The 17,022-nt window shown below is 42.9% G+C and overlaps 1 protein-coding gene across 3 annotated transcripts in view; it reads left to right on the forward strand.

Annotated features, from left to right (window-relative positions):
* Positions 1-17,022, forward strand: part of agap3 (ArfGAP with GTPase domain, ankyrin repeat and PH domain 3) — a 108,997-nt gene that overhangs the window by 84,216 nt on the left and 7,759 nt on the right. For all 3 annotated transcript variants that reach the window (XM_031865250.1, XM_031865251.1, XM_031865249.1), the window contains exons 13-16: positions 146-301; positions 9,617-9,771; positions 10,217-10,307; positions 10,609-10,831. In XM_031865250.1, coding sequence (XP_031721110.1) covers positions 146-301; positions 9,617-9,771; positions 10,217-10,307; positions 10,609-10,831 — 625 coding nt within the window. The remainder of the gene's footprint in view (positions 1-145; positions 302-9,616; positions 9,772-10,216; positions 10,308-10,608; positions 10,832-17,022) is intronic.

The raw sequence follows: 17,022 nt of genomic DNA on the forward strand, positions 1-17,022 counted from the left end.
GGAGTTAGTATGTAGTAACTGTCTATAAGCTGAAGCTGTGACAGTGAAACTCAAACTTACCTACATGGGCAGTGATTATGAAACTGAAAGAAAAATCTTTAACACACAGAATAATAATAGTTTTTCCCTCTCTGTGTTTTTCCAGCCAATGGGATGAGTGATCCTGCGAGTTCCTTTGTGGGCAGCGCCACGAGTCCTAAACTTGAGCCGCCTCCTTCGCCACACGCCAACCGCAAGAAACACAGACGGAAAAAGAGCACGGGCATCACGAAGCCAGACGGCTTATCTGCAGGCAACGAAGGTACAGCACGATCACATTGCTACAGAGACTGAAAGTATAAAGATGTCATATTTCCATCACATTTTCTGTATTGTTTTCCGCCGTTTGAGGTTTGACCACCGCTCTTTCATCTGGTTACGCGCTCTTCTTCTGCAATGATTTAATGGCACCTGAGTGAGAAATTAGAGCCACCAGCTATTTATCTTGAAGAACCAACTCCTAATGCTCGCATAGCCGAGGTGGATGTAAACGTGCACTTAATTTGCATTTTCTGTTGCTGATTTTCTGGAAATTTTCACTAAATTTGGATGGAAACCTGTAGAGACCTGAGTTCACTTACCCGATAATTAATAATATAATAACTAATAATTCATTTAGTTTCTATGTGCAGCACAAAGGAGTAAAACCCACAGATGTTTCAGCCACTTTCTCAGTGTGCAAAATTGGTGGTGCTTACCAACCAACACAATCGGCTCTTTTTTGCTGTTGGGAAGCCAGAGAGGGATCACATCCTAAGAGACGCACGAGGGAGTCCTATTGGTGGGACTGTGTGCTTACACAGAGGTGGGTGGGATTTGGGGAAAAGTGCAAAACCTGAGCATTGACACCCTACCAGGGAAGCTCCTAACTGGCAGGTTAAAGGAAGTGGTAGACTGTCATAAGCAGGCAGAGAGTGTGTTTTCGCTCTTCGGCGATAGTTTGATTGACAGACTGTTCATCCAATCACTTGCCAAGTTTTCTTTCTTTTTTTTAAAGTGCCTGCCGTTTTCCAAACAGTTTCCAATGGCAGCTTCTCAGATGGTTCTGTGTAATGAACCATCTGGCGGGTCAAGTTAATACAAATTAACTGCAGATACTAAGTTAGGAATGGAAAAACTGTTAAAAAAACACGTAACAGAAACTTTCTTACTTTTTCCTATGCAGTTTGTTATAGAAGTAAAGATCCACTTTGATTTTAAAAGAGCTTCTACATTGTGATTGAATAGGGATATGAGGCACATAAAGGTGTGTAGTTTGGTATCTCTGTGTGCCCCCCCTCCTGCACAGTGCACCCTCTCAGCCCCCATTTTTATTTTAGCGTAGTCTGAGAGGCCTGATCTCCAGAAGCCGTGGCCCTCCTCAGCAGGGGAGTGGCAGTCGGCTCTCCACCCAATTAATAATGATTCTCCGGACCAATGATGAATGGAGTACCCTAATTGGATGGCATTGTGAAAACACTGGGACGCATTTCAGAGGCCATAAAACCGATGTCACCGGAGCGGGATGATCAATCAACAAGATTGATACGCTGGATAACAACAACAATGGCATTGACGCCTCCTAAATGGGGCTTGGCATTTATAATCATTATACTTTTTTATCATGGTCTCTGACAGCTTCTCTTGAAACTCTGAATGGGGCTCTTGACCACATTGTTGTTCAGAGGGAACATCATCAGCATCTCGCAGATAAGTGCTGTGCGATAAGTGGTGCTGTTTTTGTTGTTGGAGTGCTATGTGGTCACGTCACCATACTGGTGGAAGTGAAACTCAGATCTGATCATTTTCTTTTACATTTGGCAGTTGTATGCACAGAAGCAGCTAGCAGCATAGTTTCCAAGTGTAGAGTCCATTGCTTCTGTTTTATTTGACATTACTTGGCTCTTAATGGGACCTAGCTCCTTAATGGCTGGCATTATCAAACATCATCAAATCTCCTCGATGAGCGCCCCACACAGGAGTAGCTGATGTCGGATGACTCCTGGACTTCCCAGGAGGAGGAAATCTAAGAGTAATCAGACAGGAGGAGGCAGATTCTGAATGTTCCTCACGTCATCAAACACGCACATTGTTTTCTATCTCATTCATTGTTCTCTGCAAGGTTTTCCATTAGCATCACCTTGTCTGTTCTGCTGAATGCTCTGGAATACAGACGTATCATCTTAAATATTGGATTCACCCAAGTCTGGGATGTGAGTTGTGTCTCCTGTTGAAAGAACAGAGGAGAGAGGAGAGGAGAGGAAAAGCAGAGGAGAGGTGGGATCCTTGAATAAATTGCTATCAGTTTATCTCATTTACGGGGCAATCAGAAGCGTGCAATGCAGGCTGAAATTGAATTTTAGTAGCTGTGAAGCGTCATAAATCAAAACAGCGCGCACGTCTTAAGGTGAGAAATCATTTTGGTCAACATTGGACATGTAGGATGTAGGAGGGAGCCTGGAGAAACTGTTGCTGCACCATCATTTCCAAATATTGTACCGCGGTACTCTTCTACATGGCTGCTGAAGTGGGAGAAAATCTTATACATATTTTATCAACTCAAATTCGTCACTCTGATCACAAAAGGATAAATGACTGACAGTAATTGCACAGACATATATTCTCTGCAAACGTTCAAATAGGCTTTAGGCGAGCCAAGAGCTTAAAAATCACATTTGAACCTGTGCGTTAGATTTAAAAATGCATTTATTTCAAATCAATGTAAAGCTGTATTTGGTTTGTGTTTGAATTCCCTGTTATGTCTACGGTGCTACACTTCCACCAAAGATATGCACAATGGACACAGTCCCTAATATCCTATGCACTGTCAGAGCTGTGTGGTGTAATGAACTTCTCATGTGCTTAAAGAATGATGCAGGATGCATGGCGAGACAACTGACAGCCCCGTAATGTGTTTCCCAGCAGCCGCTGCAGCGACGAGCTCTCTCGGTGTGTCGCTCGCCATAAACCCACTGGAAAATCGATGGCCGATAAAGAGTTGTGTTCGGGGGGAGCCCCCTCTGATTAATGCAGACTGTCAGCGAGCATCATTAATGTATTTCTCTTTTAAAGAAAGTGTATCAAATGCTCATTGTTTTGGGGGGTTTTAGTTTGTCCAATGTGAGCAGAAAGGGAGGTGCAGGAACGGAGGGGACTTGTGACGAGAGGCTCCCGATTGTTCCAGGTTTACAGGATGACGATATTTACTTTCGCTATACGTGTTTGCCTGAATGCTTTTAATGTAAAGAAGGCGTTAAAGTGCTTGTTTACATCCACGTCAAGCTAGACGGACAACAAATCAAACCAAACCGGTTCAAACTTTACTTTTAGCCTTCAGTCCTAAAAGAGGATAACGGACTGAAGGAAGCATTACTGGCACTGCATGATATGCCCCCTCTTAAGCTATAATGGACTGTAATGTGCTGCAGAGCATTGTGTTTGCAACAGAGGGACTGGGGGCAATTTATTTTGGTAAACTACATTTTTTTATTTAATCTTGAATTGGTTAATAACCTCTTTATTTAATGAAAGTTTCAACAATGGATTTTAATTAAGTAGTTTTATTTTGCATTTTGAATTGATTGAATCTAAATTGATTGAAAGGACTCTTCCACTGGGTTGTATTAGCGATTAGCACAAGATAGGATGTTTATTTTTTCATGCGTCAAGAAAGTGGACTGAATCCTAAAGGGATGGATGCAACCTGCCCTCTTGAAAGAAGGAAATCTAGACTCTATATCTGCTCAATCGGAACAAGATCTTGACTTAAATGCATTCGTGTAGTAAAGTGAACACTGGTGGAATGTTTGCTGACTATAGATACATGCATATATTACATGTGTTTAACTTAATAATGTGGGTAAACTGGGATCAATGGCATGGTCACTAGTAACTGGACAGTGAAGAATTAGCTGCAAGAATCACAACTGGCCATTCTATGTTCTTCAAAGTAATAAGTTTGCGGTGATGTTGAACCGTCTGAACTAACAAGACTACAGGCTTAAAGGTGTAGAGATCAGTTAGTTCCTCAAAGGTTCTCTTTGCCACATTCAGTATTATTAATAAAGCATCAAACAGCTTATTAGCTATGTAAAGATAGCTGTGTATATAGTAGAGTAATGTGGGTGCCTGTGGGAGCTTCTCTTTGCTTCGTTGACATAGCCGGGCTGGATGAAAGTACATTGGGTTATATTTGAATGATGTATTTAATAAATACTTCCAAAATTTACTTAGATTATGACCGATTCTTTTACTCCATAGTCAGTGTTCATGTTCACTTCTCCCATTGGAGCTAATAGACTCAGGACCTGCCGCTAGTCTCCCAAAGAGGGCGGGGCAGTGGTATAACCCATGTGACACATCTCATTGCTCTCCCTCTCCCCCCCAGGTAAACACTGTTGGTACTGTTGCCGTTGTTTACACTGTTAGCGCTGTTAGCTGCAAGCCGACAGCTGAGCCGTCGTGAGAGCCGTGTAGAGGCAATCGATATGCTCTGAATATGAATCTAGTACCTCTAACAACGCTGCTAATGTAACCAGTTATCAGATTTTCTTTCATCTTTAATTTGTTATTAATGACTTTTATTAATCTGTGTCTGCTCTTGGTTTTCTTTCACAACCTTTGGCTGTCCTACACTCCATAAATACTGCAGGTTTAGATGAGAAGACAAGTCTCGTTGTTCTGGACTCGTCCACAGATTGACTGGAACAAGCAGTCGTGGTCTTTCTGTGGCCAAACTACAAATTAAAACGCATCGATAGTTGATCAAAAAACGACGTTAAGTAAAATATTGTAAGTCCAACTTAATCCACTCTGCTATTGTCCTGCACCTTGGGAAACTAAGGGTTAATATCCTCTGGAGTCCAGCTGAGGATTAGGAAATGGAGGTTTAACTGCCTGTGCTAATGGTGGGTGTTTATCTCAATACTTTGTTTTGTCACTCCCCGACTCGCTCTCATTTCCCAAAGCTGTCCCTGGAGCCTCCACTCTTGTAATGGCTTAGCTTTCTGAGCGCCACAGTATGGAGGGAAAGGAATAACAAGATTCTCATTTGGGCTCCGTACACACTGCCCACAGATACATGTATAATTGGCCCTGTTTTCATTCTGCTCTGTTGTTAAATGCACTAGCTATTAGCGTGGTAGTGGTATTGGTGCTGATTTCATGTGTTTGTTTATTGTTGGAAGGTGTGCTCCTTGTTTGTTTGAGAGTGTGCACGTAGAAGTATGTGTGTACACGCGAGCGTGAGTGCATGTGTGTGTGTCGGATAGATAAAGCGTGTGCTCTATCTCTCTCTCGCCCTCCCTGTCCTCCTCTTTCTGAGTTTGGTCGTGGTTCCCCTGGGGCCCCTGTCGCAGTAATGGCCTGCTCCTGATTGCTCTGATACAGGTTAGGAATATTGGCTTTAATGATGTGTAAAATGAGCAAGCAGTGCCTGTGACATTTACAGATGGCACCGCCTTGGCCTGTTCTTCCCAACTGCTCGTTAATTCACGGGAACGGCGAGCACTTCTTTAAGTGACTGCCTGGTGCACGCATACGACACAACACAACACAACACGTCCCGCACACCAAAACAATAGCTCACCTTGTGCACCTCGTCATCATTTCAGCCAAAGTGTTCACACAAATGGATGGAGAAAAAAAATGGGAGTCCTCAAGGCTGAGGAGTGTTGGCTAAGTCCTCTCTAAGGGTTCGTCACACCGGTCTCCAGAGGTCTTAGAGAGGCTTAGACAGAATAGATGCCGTGTTGCTCTGTGCCGCACAGAAAGCACAGCTGGGCTCAGCACCAAAACTCCCCCGAGGTGCTAATCTGGTCCACAGGTTCCCCGGCGGTGCATCTGCTGCACGTACACAGCAGTAGAGGAATCGTCCTCAGGTCAATCTCTTTTCTTTCAGGTCCCACTTTTGATTTTCAGGTCAAACGAAACACCTTTTTAGAGGTTTTAAAAATTGATGAACAACTTTGCTTTTAATGGCAGCCAGTCAGTGGTGGAAGAAGTAAGCCGATCCTTTACTCAAGTATGAATAAAACAATTAAAAAATACTCCATCAGGTACAAGACCTAAATTCAAAACCCTACTTATTACTGCTGTTCTCAACTAAATAAATTCCTAGTTGAACAACGATTCTGTCGACCGATCCGTAAAACTGAGTTTCAAACAAAAGCACCACTTTAAATCTTGTGTTTGCCAGAGATGTGCTAAAAAGTTTCTTTAAAATTATGTAACTGTTAGTATTGATGCATCAAGAAGCATTTTATTGTTGCTGCTGGTTGAGGTGGTACTGAATAAATTTAGTCCCGGGGTTCTCGACCTGAGGGTGGGGCCCCCTCCAGTGTGTCACATGACAAATCTGATGGTATTTGATAAATTGACCTCTTTGAGTCCTTATTTTTAACAGTTTATATTTAAATTAAACCATCTGAGAAGTTTTAGGATGAAATCACTCTTGAAACAGTTAATAGCTCATAGACATCTGTAAAGTGATGACCTCAATCAGACACCGCTGTTGTTGTTTATTAGCTTATTGTACATTTGTTTTGTTTGTTGTAAAATCTTAATCTGAAAAGTAATTATAGCTGTCAGACAATTGTAGTGGTGCAAAAAGAGCAATATTTTCCTCTGCGGTATAGCTGAGTAGAAGTAAAAAGTAGCATGAAATGTACATCAAAACTGTACTTAAGTTCAGTACATGAGTAAATATACTTACTATAGATAATATAGTTACTTCCCACCACTGCAGCCAGTACATTTCTGTATCTTGAAGCAATAATTTACTATTGGCGAAACAGTCTGACGTGTCTGATGAACAACATCTGAGGTTCCTGAACACTTCTTATGATCCAGGTAAAAGGAGGTGGATGGAGATGTGCATCTTTTTATCTGTTCCTTCCTCTTTGCAGCTCTATGGCCATTACGCTCTTAATTTCCTTTTCATTATGCCGTGTTAATTAAAGGAAAGTCATATTTTCGCTCATTCTTCACAGTCGGCTCCTCCGTTGGCTTTAAATCGTGTTCCTCCGTTGTCCGCCCACTGGCAGAGCTGCGTTAATTTATTTCTAATTGGCGAGAACTTGTTGACTGTGGGCTCGCAGATAGATCTGGTCAGGAGGTTAATGCTCACGCTAATGTGACAAGGTGATCGCTCCTCTGCTAGCCACGTGCTAACTGCACCCATTGAGTGATAACAGAAAGTGCTAATGGCCCTTTTAAAAGCTCATCATGTCAGGTGCCTGTAAGACAGCAGTGATGCCTTCGACACATTGTACATGCTCAGATTTACCGTCTCTGAGAAGACCACTTTGACCCTCAGCATCGTGCTTACATGGAGCAGAATGACTTTGGCTTATGGTGCTGGATTGCCACACTGTTGGACGGCATTAAAAAGTAATATCGGTGTGCTGGAGCCGCACGTAATGACAATACCGGTGTCAAACATAAAGCCTCCTGCTGCACATTGTCCTCTGTCTCTTTAGTGGCTACAGTATGTCTCGCGTGTGCATTACTATGCACGGAGAGTTGGATTTGTTTTCCCTTGTATACTCATCAGTTTAAGAAACCAGCCATCCGTTGCTTTTTTAATCTCCATAATGAAAGTGTTTTAATGCCTCCAATTTATTGCCTGGGCAGCCAACAGAATAATTAGCTTTGTTCAGGGGTTTTTTTTGTTTTGTTTTTTAAAGACGAAAACACAAGTATAACAACATTTGAGTCTGGGAGCCACAAATTATAATCAAATGCATTAGTTATTGTACCTGAAGTTATATTGGACAAGAAAATAGATTTTTGCTGTGTATGTATTCCAATTAATCACGCTGGTGTTTTTTTGGTTTTCTTTCAAATTTAATATTCCTTCCTTGTTTTGTTTTTTTGCTTTTATTCTCTGTCACTTTAAGGCTCCTTTTTAAGTTGACCGTTTTGGTTTCATCAAATGGACATTTTTCTTTTTGAATCCCCACCAGTGCTTTGAAATGTCACACCCACATAAACACTCTGTCACTGTGAGTCTAAATAAAGAGACTTCCAGGGCTTTATCGATTCCTCGTGACCCGTAGTCGATTCCACAAACTAAATCAGATAATTGAAGTCGGTGTCGAGCTAATTGGATTATTGCTTTCCCCCTGAAGAGATGGCCTTCCACCGCAGCTCAGGGATTGCTACATCAGTGGCGTCCGTCAGACATCTGTCATTTAACAGCACCGGGCTGCATCTCGCACCAAGGAGGCTGAATTGATTATAAATACAAAGTGTTGTAATTTCTTTGATTAGATGATTTGTCTGACGATCTTATCATCATCATCAGATTGCCATCATTTCATAACTACAGACATGCAGTTAAGAGTTAAACACATTAATGCACAATGCATTAGCACATCAGAAGTATAAATATATTTTGTTCATTTAACACATTTTAACGTAACCTCTATTAATGATTAATGATAAAGCTGCACAGGAGAAAAAAGAATCCCCTCGTGTCTACTTGCCTCCAGTCCTCCAAACATGGTTTATGCAAATGAGATAACTATTTGCATAAACATAATTAGGTAATTACAAATCATTTGGCTATGAGCTGAAGCATGTGCACAGACCAGAGATGTTACATGAGTCACATTGTACAGTACGGAGTTAATGAATTGCCTCTGAACAGCAGAGGCATTACAGCATGTGTTGGAACATATGTCGTGTCAGAACTCTTGTTTGAAAACGACAGGTGACATTTTCATAAATCTTAGTTAAACACAAAGAGAAGGGGAAAAAAAGACAATGCCGATTCACAAATTTCATGATAAAACATGATTGGACTCATTGTAACAGACACTAATATACTATACTTTGCATTTAACTAAGATGTTAGAAGAAGTTCCTGTCAGTACTCAAACTTTTTCTTTCAAAATGTCAATGGAATCTCAAAATCTAGTTTGGGACGATAACTTTTGGATCCGAGCTGGAATTGTATGAAAATACAAATATGTGGTTCTTTGATAATAAGTAAAAAGAATCAGCCTGTGTACATAAAAACTGTTGGCAAGAAGTTAACTACGACTCCCAAGGTGCATTTCTACAAAAAACCTCCAAATACCAAGCTTAAAATTCACAACATTACCGAAGTCCTGACGGCTCGTTTAAAGGCGCAGTGTCTGAATATAGGCTGTGTGCATTTCTCCGTGGATTGAGAGTTTTGAATTTATACTTTCACAGTATTTTTATAGCACCTAGAGCTACTTTATAATAAAAATACAAGACACTTTCTACAATATTGGACCTTTTAAGAAAAGATAATATTGTGTGTTGCTGCTGATTGGTAAAGGTCTTAAAAGTTATTCAACTCCAGCAGAAAGGAATTAAAAATGTATCCTAGTCTTTTTTTGTTTGAGATTTTGAAGCATTGTCGAACAAAGCAGCAGTGCACGGGAGCACGGGAGGTGCCGAGAAATCATCTGAGCGTTGCTGAGTTCAACAGAAGCTCATTTCACCGTGCAGCCGCGCGTGGATGGGCCTCAACCGCCGAGCTGTGTCGCCGCCTCGAACAGTCGGATTGCACAACCGGCCTGCGTGTTGCTCGAGTACTAATTCTTTATTTATTTGTGTTTTCCAGAGCAAGAGGATTCCTTTGAGTTCATCATTGTGTCGTTGACGGGTCAGACGTGGAACTTCGAAGCCTCTACTTATGAGGAGAGGGAACTGTGGGTCCAAGCCATTGAGAGTCAGATCTTCGCCAGCCTGCAGTCTTGTGAGAGCATAAAGAACAAGGTACGTACAGTAGGTCACCAGAGAGAAAACACATCATGTAGAGACAATCATCTAATCACAGCGACGTCATCATCCTGCAATTCTGCTGCTTCATTTACACTTCCTCTTTTCCCCTTCTTTCCAACCTTTATTGCGCCCCTCACCCCCCCCCGCCCCTCCTCACCCACTTCAAGCTGTCACATGTGGGAGGTTGTCAGACAGGTGCACCGCAGTGTGGGGGATCTGTTATTAGAACTGACAGACATCAAAGAGAGAACACGGCTTGTGGCAGCATACTGGGGAGACACAGCCTAATTTTCATATTCATATTTTCCCTTTGAGAAACCTCGTCCCTCCCTCTCCTCGCTGGTTGTCTATGATTTGAGTCCAGCTCTAATTGTTTGCCTTCTCCTTCTCTTGCCATCATTAGTTCCTCCTGACTTGTTCTCTCCCTCGTGTCTTACAGTCTCGGTTAGGCAGCCAAAGTGATGCGATGGCCATTCAGTCCACACGAAACGTGAGGGGGAACAGCTTCTGCGTGGACTGTGATGCACCCAGTAAGTATGACTCTTCATCGCAACAGCTCATTTCTCCTCGATGAAGCCCTTGTAGAGGAGGAAACAGAGTTTCTGTATTTGATCAGAGATTTCATATAAAAACATTCATAAATATTTGATTTTGAGTGGTTTTATAGAGTCATTGCATTAAAGATCAGAGTTACAGACTCTCTAACCAACACAACACAACTTGATTGCTTGCTCTCACAAAGAAATGACTGATTCAATTCTTCTTTGACCTGCAGTTACACTGGCACATTTATTTGCTAAATATGAATTATGCTTGTCCTTTATCACGCAGACCCAGACTGGGCCAGTCTGAACCTGGGCGCCTTGATGTGCATCGAGTGCTCCGGGATCCACAGAAACCTGGGCACCCACCTGTCTCGCGTGCGCTCCCTGGACCTGGACGACTGGCCGGTGGAGCTCAGCATGGTGATGACGGCCATTGGCAACTCCATGGCCAACAGTGTGTGGGAGGGCGAGTTGGAGGGCTACACCAAGCCAGGGAGCGACAGCACCAGGTTAGCATGCGTCTGCAAATAAAGGTGCTGCTTAATGAAGCATGCGGAGATTATAGAACGGGGAGGCAGTGCCGTCTTCCCTACATTACCTGCCGTTTATTAGCCAACCACATTTCAGCACAGGCAAGTTCACACCGCAAAATGCTCCATAAGAAGCACCAGGGGTCCATGAATGTCAGTCTGCTGAGCCAAGAACACAGTATTTTATGTTTCCGTCCACCGTGTCTTTTATCTGAGTCAGTACTTTGTTGGCATCTCTATCCCTCTATCTCTGCATTTAAGGATGTAATATGTTTTGTTTCCACCAGAGTATCTGTTGTCTTGTACGTCCGTCCTTGCACTTACCTTATAAAAGCCCTGACTAGCTCCAAATTCACGAGCACTAATCAGGAAAAGATCTTTAAATCTTAAACCACATCTGAATCCAGCCTTAGTCCTTTGTTGGTGCCTGTTTTCAGTGAGAGTATAAATGTGGAATCTTTCCAAACTTCTACAACTTACGTAACCAAAGCTTGTACTTTTGGAACCAAACATGTAGCTCTTCGTCTTTTTAAAATGTATCTCTTTGGACTTTGCCGCTTCCTCCGCACTGCCCTGCCCTAACTTCCCCCAATGACTATCTGATCCCGCTCCTGTGAGGTACCCAGATCCGGTAGGAGGATTGTTTATCTCTCGGTGACAGGTGAGACCTAACGTCCCAGTCTGACTAATGACCTGCTGTGTGGCTGTGCAGGTAATTAAGCACACCATTATGGCTAAACTCCACCCCGAGAGCCAGGCCCTCAGGGCCCAAGTTGCCATGTCACATATCCATCACACGGGGCCGGGTCATCACTCAGTCTGTCACAGCAAAGGCTGTCTGTAGGGTCTCCCTGGTGGCATTAGAGGGTTTTAACATCACAGCTTTGTAACTTTGTTACTAAAAGCGACATATCAACAGAGAAACGTTGCTGCTTTCTTTCTTTTTTTACTACTTCTGTCCTGCTGTTATGGCTAATAAAACATACAAATGTAATATAATAATAATATTGTTATTGTTGTCCACCATGTAAACCGAACAACATGTAAAATAACACTTATATATTACTGATAAACTAGTAGTATCAGTTGATACAAGTGCCCAAAAAAATGATGTCATTCAAGTCGAACTAAAAAGCCAATTGAATGCTGGCTATAGCATTTAAATGTGATTATTTTATGTTTTCCCTTATTAATTGTATTGCATTGTATTTAGTTGCAAGTCATAACATTATTAGTTATAGGAGGATGTCACTTTGGGCTCTAGGAACTTGAGATGGGTGTTTATTCTGTAACAGTTTCTGAATAAACATTTAATCGATTAAAAAAGTTCAATAAAAAGAAACCGATGAATTAATAAGGAAAACTATCATCAATTTCAGGGCTGATTTCAGCCTTGAAATGTCCGGTTTTTCAAAGCCAGTACAGAGTTTTTGCACTGAAGCTGCTAATATTTTCATCAGTGTTATTTGTTTCCTTGCAAAAATAAATTGCAAGTTTACAATTATTCTTATTAGATTAAAAAAATGATAATAATGCAACAACTGTAAAGACAATGACGTGACAGGAGAACTGCCCCTTGAATGTCATACTAATGAAGTTTAATAGGGTTTGTAGCTCTTTAAGGCAGGACCTCTGCTGCTTACACACCATAACGATCATCTGGCAGAGACAGATTACTGAAGTCAATGTGTTCTAATTTCATGAAGAAAATAAAAAGGCAGGTTTATGTTGCATGTATATGGTCAGAGAAGAACAGCATATCAGCCGAGCATTTGTTCAAACATAACCCCAATAATGGCACCAATTCATATCCCATAATTAGTTTTACTCACATCACCTATAACCAGAAACATGAGGGATCACTTCACTGAGGAAAAGTTAACGTAGTAGTAGTAAGTGAGTACCTTAAAATACACTTCCCTATTTATTTTTATTTGTCGATGGAGCAGTTTCAGGATGCACTTCAGCACATGATCACTGGACATACAGTGTGTACTACTTACACTCTTCATACTGGGACCATATGAAAAGTTTGCTAATGAACAGTTTTTCATAGTTTTTTTTGTTTTCTTTTCTTTTCCACTCCGCCGGTCGGAGTCTCAGGCCTTTTTCCTCTTGAATCCATCCTGCGCTCTCCGGCCAGTTCAGAACTGAATGATGGCCTACAGTTATTTATTGAATGGTATCTGTGCCAAAGTGCTCCACTGTGGACTTGATGAAAGATTATCGATGTTGATTCCTCTCCCTGCCACTGTCAGTCCCACGTCGCCTCGAGCAGGAAGGTTCTTCATTGTCTCAAAAAAATCCGATCCCTATCCCGCAGCAGCATCTCCATTCGTTTTCCCTGTCAAACGATAAATCTCATTTGCAGCATAACTAATCTTCAGACAAAACACAGCAGTTGTAAATATCATATATGGCCACTGGTCATTGAGATGCTGATGGTTTTGTTGCTGATAGAACAATGTACCCTCGTGGGGGAAACTTTGGTATCAAATTATTTTGCTCACAAATGATGAATTGTAACCAACTTAATGGGATGTCGTTTTTTTTCTCTTTCTTTTAACACCATAAATCCTGACTCTCTCTCTGCGTATGCTCCTCTTAACCCGAACACATATGAGAGGATTTTAATTGTGTCACATGGGTGACGTGCAGCAGCTTTGTGATGGCACCCAGGCAGGCAGTGTGTGGCTCCCGATTCCCACTAAACATTAGTGACACCTAATCTAAACGATTCAGTAACTACCTGAATATCAACTCGGTGTCTGATTGAATGTCTCCTGCAAGACTAGTTTTACCCCCCCTTGCATCTTTTGGATTCAACTTAAAAGCATTCATCCACAAGATTGGTTTAGCTTATGATATTCTGGATCGGAAGAACACAATATATAGATTTGTCGAACACAGATCCGCACAGCAGCATCAGACCGATTACAGGCATCGTAATGGGCGCAGGTGTGCATGTATATATATGTGGCACCTGTTTTTAGACATTGTAGAAGAATGCATGGTGCAGCTTTCTAATAAGGCAGCCTTCATGAAGTTGAAACAAATGGCTTTTTAGATCAGTTATAAGCATTAATAGGAGAACATTTTGGAGTGCCAGGTAAAAAATCCCTTTGGCTGGTGTCCATCGTTTCTTTTTGGGGGGTTGTTAATCCATCAATAAATCCTCGAGTGTTTATCACTTTCTAATAAGCCATCAAGCCTGCACTTTGATAAGTAATTAATAAAGTCTGCAGTTGTAAGTGCTAATATTTTCCACAAAAAATAAATAAATATGGATTTCCAGAAAGTAAGGAGTCAGACGTGTGAAACAGCCAAAGTCATTTTTCCCAAAAAGTTCTTCTTATTCATGGATAATAACTGATCTATAAGAAATACATTATATACCGACCATTAATAACGCCATTAGTTACAATTATGACCCATATATAAAGGAAGCCTAGTTAAAAAGCGTGACCTGGCTGTTTTACAGTTAAATCCGTGATGATGAATTTGTGCGAGCGCCTACATTGAGGCTGATCTCTGCAGTCAGCATGTTGGAGGGGAGTACTTCTTTTAATTAGCACCTTGGAGTCGCTGTGTTTTGCACGTCACCTCTAATTGCTTGGCGTGTTCGCGATAGAAAACACCACAGACTATTTTGACAGATACTGTGGGGGAGGTCCAACAGCTAACTTTACCCTTATCGTCTACTGGCACACAAACACACACTCACACACATACACAGACACCGGTTCTCATTTGGGGGAGATGTCCCGGAGCGTGGACGGATGTGGACGGCTATCCCTCACCGGCGCGGGCCTCTCACTGTCACCCTCTGTGGGCTCCGCGCCGCCCTCGGCCACAGGCAGGTAATAGCTCTGATGAGAGCCCTCCACTTTGTTTCAGAAATAATTTGCCACTCCTGCCGCCTGCAGGGGCTGCGTGGTAATAAAAATGAATCACACCGCTAACCTCTCCAAACCTGGCCCTGCTGCCTCTTTTAACCCCTTCCGCTCCGGCGGTGGCACCTTTTGCTCGTCCCTCCCAAAGCTGTCTGACCGCATTTACGACAACATTTGGCGCTGTGGCCAATAGATTTCTGTTTCTAGGATTTAGTCCACAGTGGACTCCGTCCTCCAAGTTATTCCAACTAAATAAGCGAGCAAAGCTTCGGGGCTACTCACAGGTTAGGAGAGCTGGAACGCCAACTCTCAGAAGAGCTTTCAGAATAGCCGGCCTTGCCAGGAGCCCTGGTGGAGGAAGAGTAATTAATTAAGACAAATGAATGGCCGGGTCTTCCCATGTCCTCCCGCTCTCCCTCTTTTCTCCCTCTCTAAATGAAACCCACAGGTCAGTAATTAGCCCTGTGTGGGAGAAACAGGAACCACAGTCACTAATTGCCCACATGCCACCGGGTTTCAGACCCAGGTAGACGTGGAGGAATGTCTGAGTCACCGTGGCGAAGTCTACTTAACCCGTAAATGTAGTTTTAATATTGTTAACATTATACAATCATAGAAGAAGTTGTTCTCTGATGATGTGTCCTTTATGTGACCGAGAATTTGAAATGTGTTCGTGCAGCAGGCCGCATGCATAAGCAGGGCATGTGTTATCGTCCCCTCTGCTTTGTATGTGAGGCGAGGGTTCAGCAGGGGTTAACAGCATGAGCATTTAAGGGTGTTAGTCTTGCCGGCACAAAAACACAGCCACTCCATCACGAGGAGTCTGACAACCTCATTAATGTCACAATATATTCAACTCATCCCTCTGCCTGCCTACGGCACCCAGATGCTCTCCTGTTGGCCTCTCTATAGAGCTCAGCACAACAACCTTTTGAATTCTGGTCATCTGTTCGGGGCCGCGGTCTGGAAGCGAGAAAAGCGGCAGCGATTCCACTTGTGAAAATATTTGTCTTAATTCTTTCGCAGCTGTTGTTCTCGGAGCGTAGCGTGTCTACACTGTACCCACTGGCCCACGGGAGGCCTTATTTAGCACTTTTGCGGCGGCGTTTACTGTGCTGCTCCTTCATTTCTGGCCCTTAGCAACCTTTGATGCTTTGGGGCCCAGCTTTCTGTCCCTGTTGTGTGTGTGTTTTGTTTTTTTTCATCTCAGTCGTTTCCCCTCCGAGCCCCCTCTCTGTCTTTCTGCTGCTGTCCCTCTTCCTCACTCTTCTGTCTCTTCCCTCCCCTCTGCTTGTGGAAGTGAAGCTGCTGGCTGCATGGGAATCGGTCCCATACAAGTTGCCCACCCCCACTGTGAGGTCTGTTCAGGCTGGTCAAACCCCAAGTCCCCTCCCCCAACCAACCACCACCACCATTTCTCCCCTTCACTGCGTCTATTTGATGTGTCCGCAGTGAATTCGGATCCGCGGGGAAGAGTAGGAGGAGCTCCAGAGGCTTTGATTGTTTAGGAGGACTCGGTATGTGTTTGAAAGATGGGCAAGTGGTGGGACGGACATCCTCCTCTCCCTATGGACCAATGCACCTTTATTGCGGGCAGTCAGATTGGTCATTCGGTGGCTCCACCCCCGCCGTCTCAGTTTCCCTTCCCTTCTTATGAATTCCCGTTTGCCTTTTGTCTTTCAGGCTTGACTAATTATCCTTGTTTGTCCCTCTTTATTTGAATTCAGTCATGTGTTCTTGACTCCGTGGGCTGGGTTTAGGAGAATCATTCCGCCATTTGCCACTTAATTAAGTCAGGGTCAGGATCCATTGCTCAACGGAGAGCTGAAAGGACAGAGCTCTAATAGAATTATAAAAGAGGCCTTTCTCTACTGTTAAGGCTGCCTTTATCGAGGTGGCTTCTACGTAGTCAAATGAAAGGGGACACCAGCTCTGGACAGGAGCCCATTTCCACTTTAGACTCCGCGAGCATTTTGATGTTTGTCCCAAGATTTCTTTCACATGAAATCTTAACGATGTAAAAGTGAAGCGATGATTATCGGCTTCGCGATAACTCTGAATGACGGGAGGAAGATTGGGGCGAAGCAAACGCCAGCGTGTTTTTACATGAAAGAGACACAGGCATTTTTATTGGGAACTTTAAGCTCCCCTCTGTCCCCTCAGCAACAGAGAGATTTCCAACAAGCATGTGCTCAAACCAGGGTGGTGTCTGTTGGTGCCCATGCCTGGATGTGTGTGTGTGTGTGTGTGTGTGTGTGTGTGTGTGTGTGTGTGTGT

Source organism: Anarrhichthys ocellatus, unplaced genomic scaffold (genome assembly GCF_004355925.1).
Source record: "Anarrhichthys ocellatus isolate YVR2014 unplaced genomic scaffold, GSC_Weel_1.0 scaffold32, whole genome shotgun sequence".
Taxonomy (NCBI): Eukaryota; Metazoa; Chordata; class Actinopteri; order Perciformes; family Anarhichadidae; genus Anarrhichthys; species Anarrhichthys ocellatus.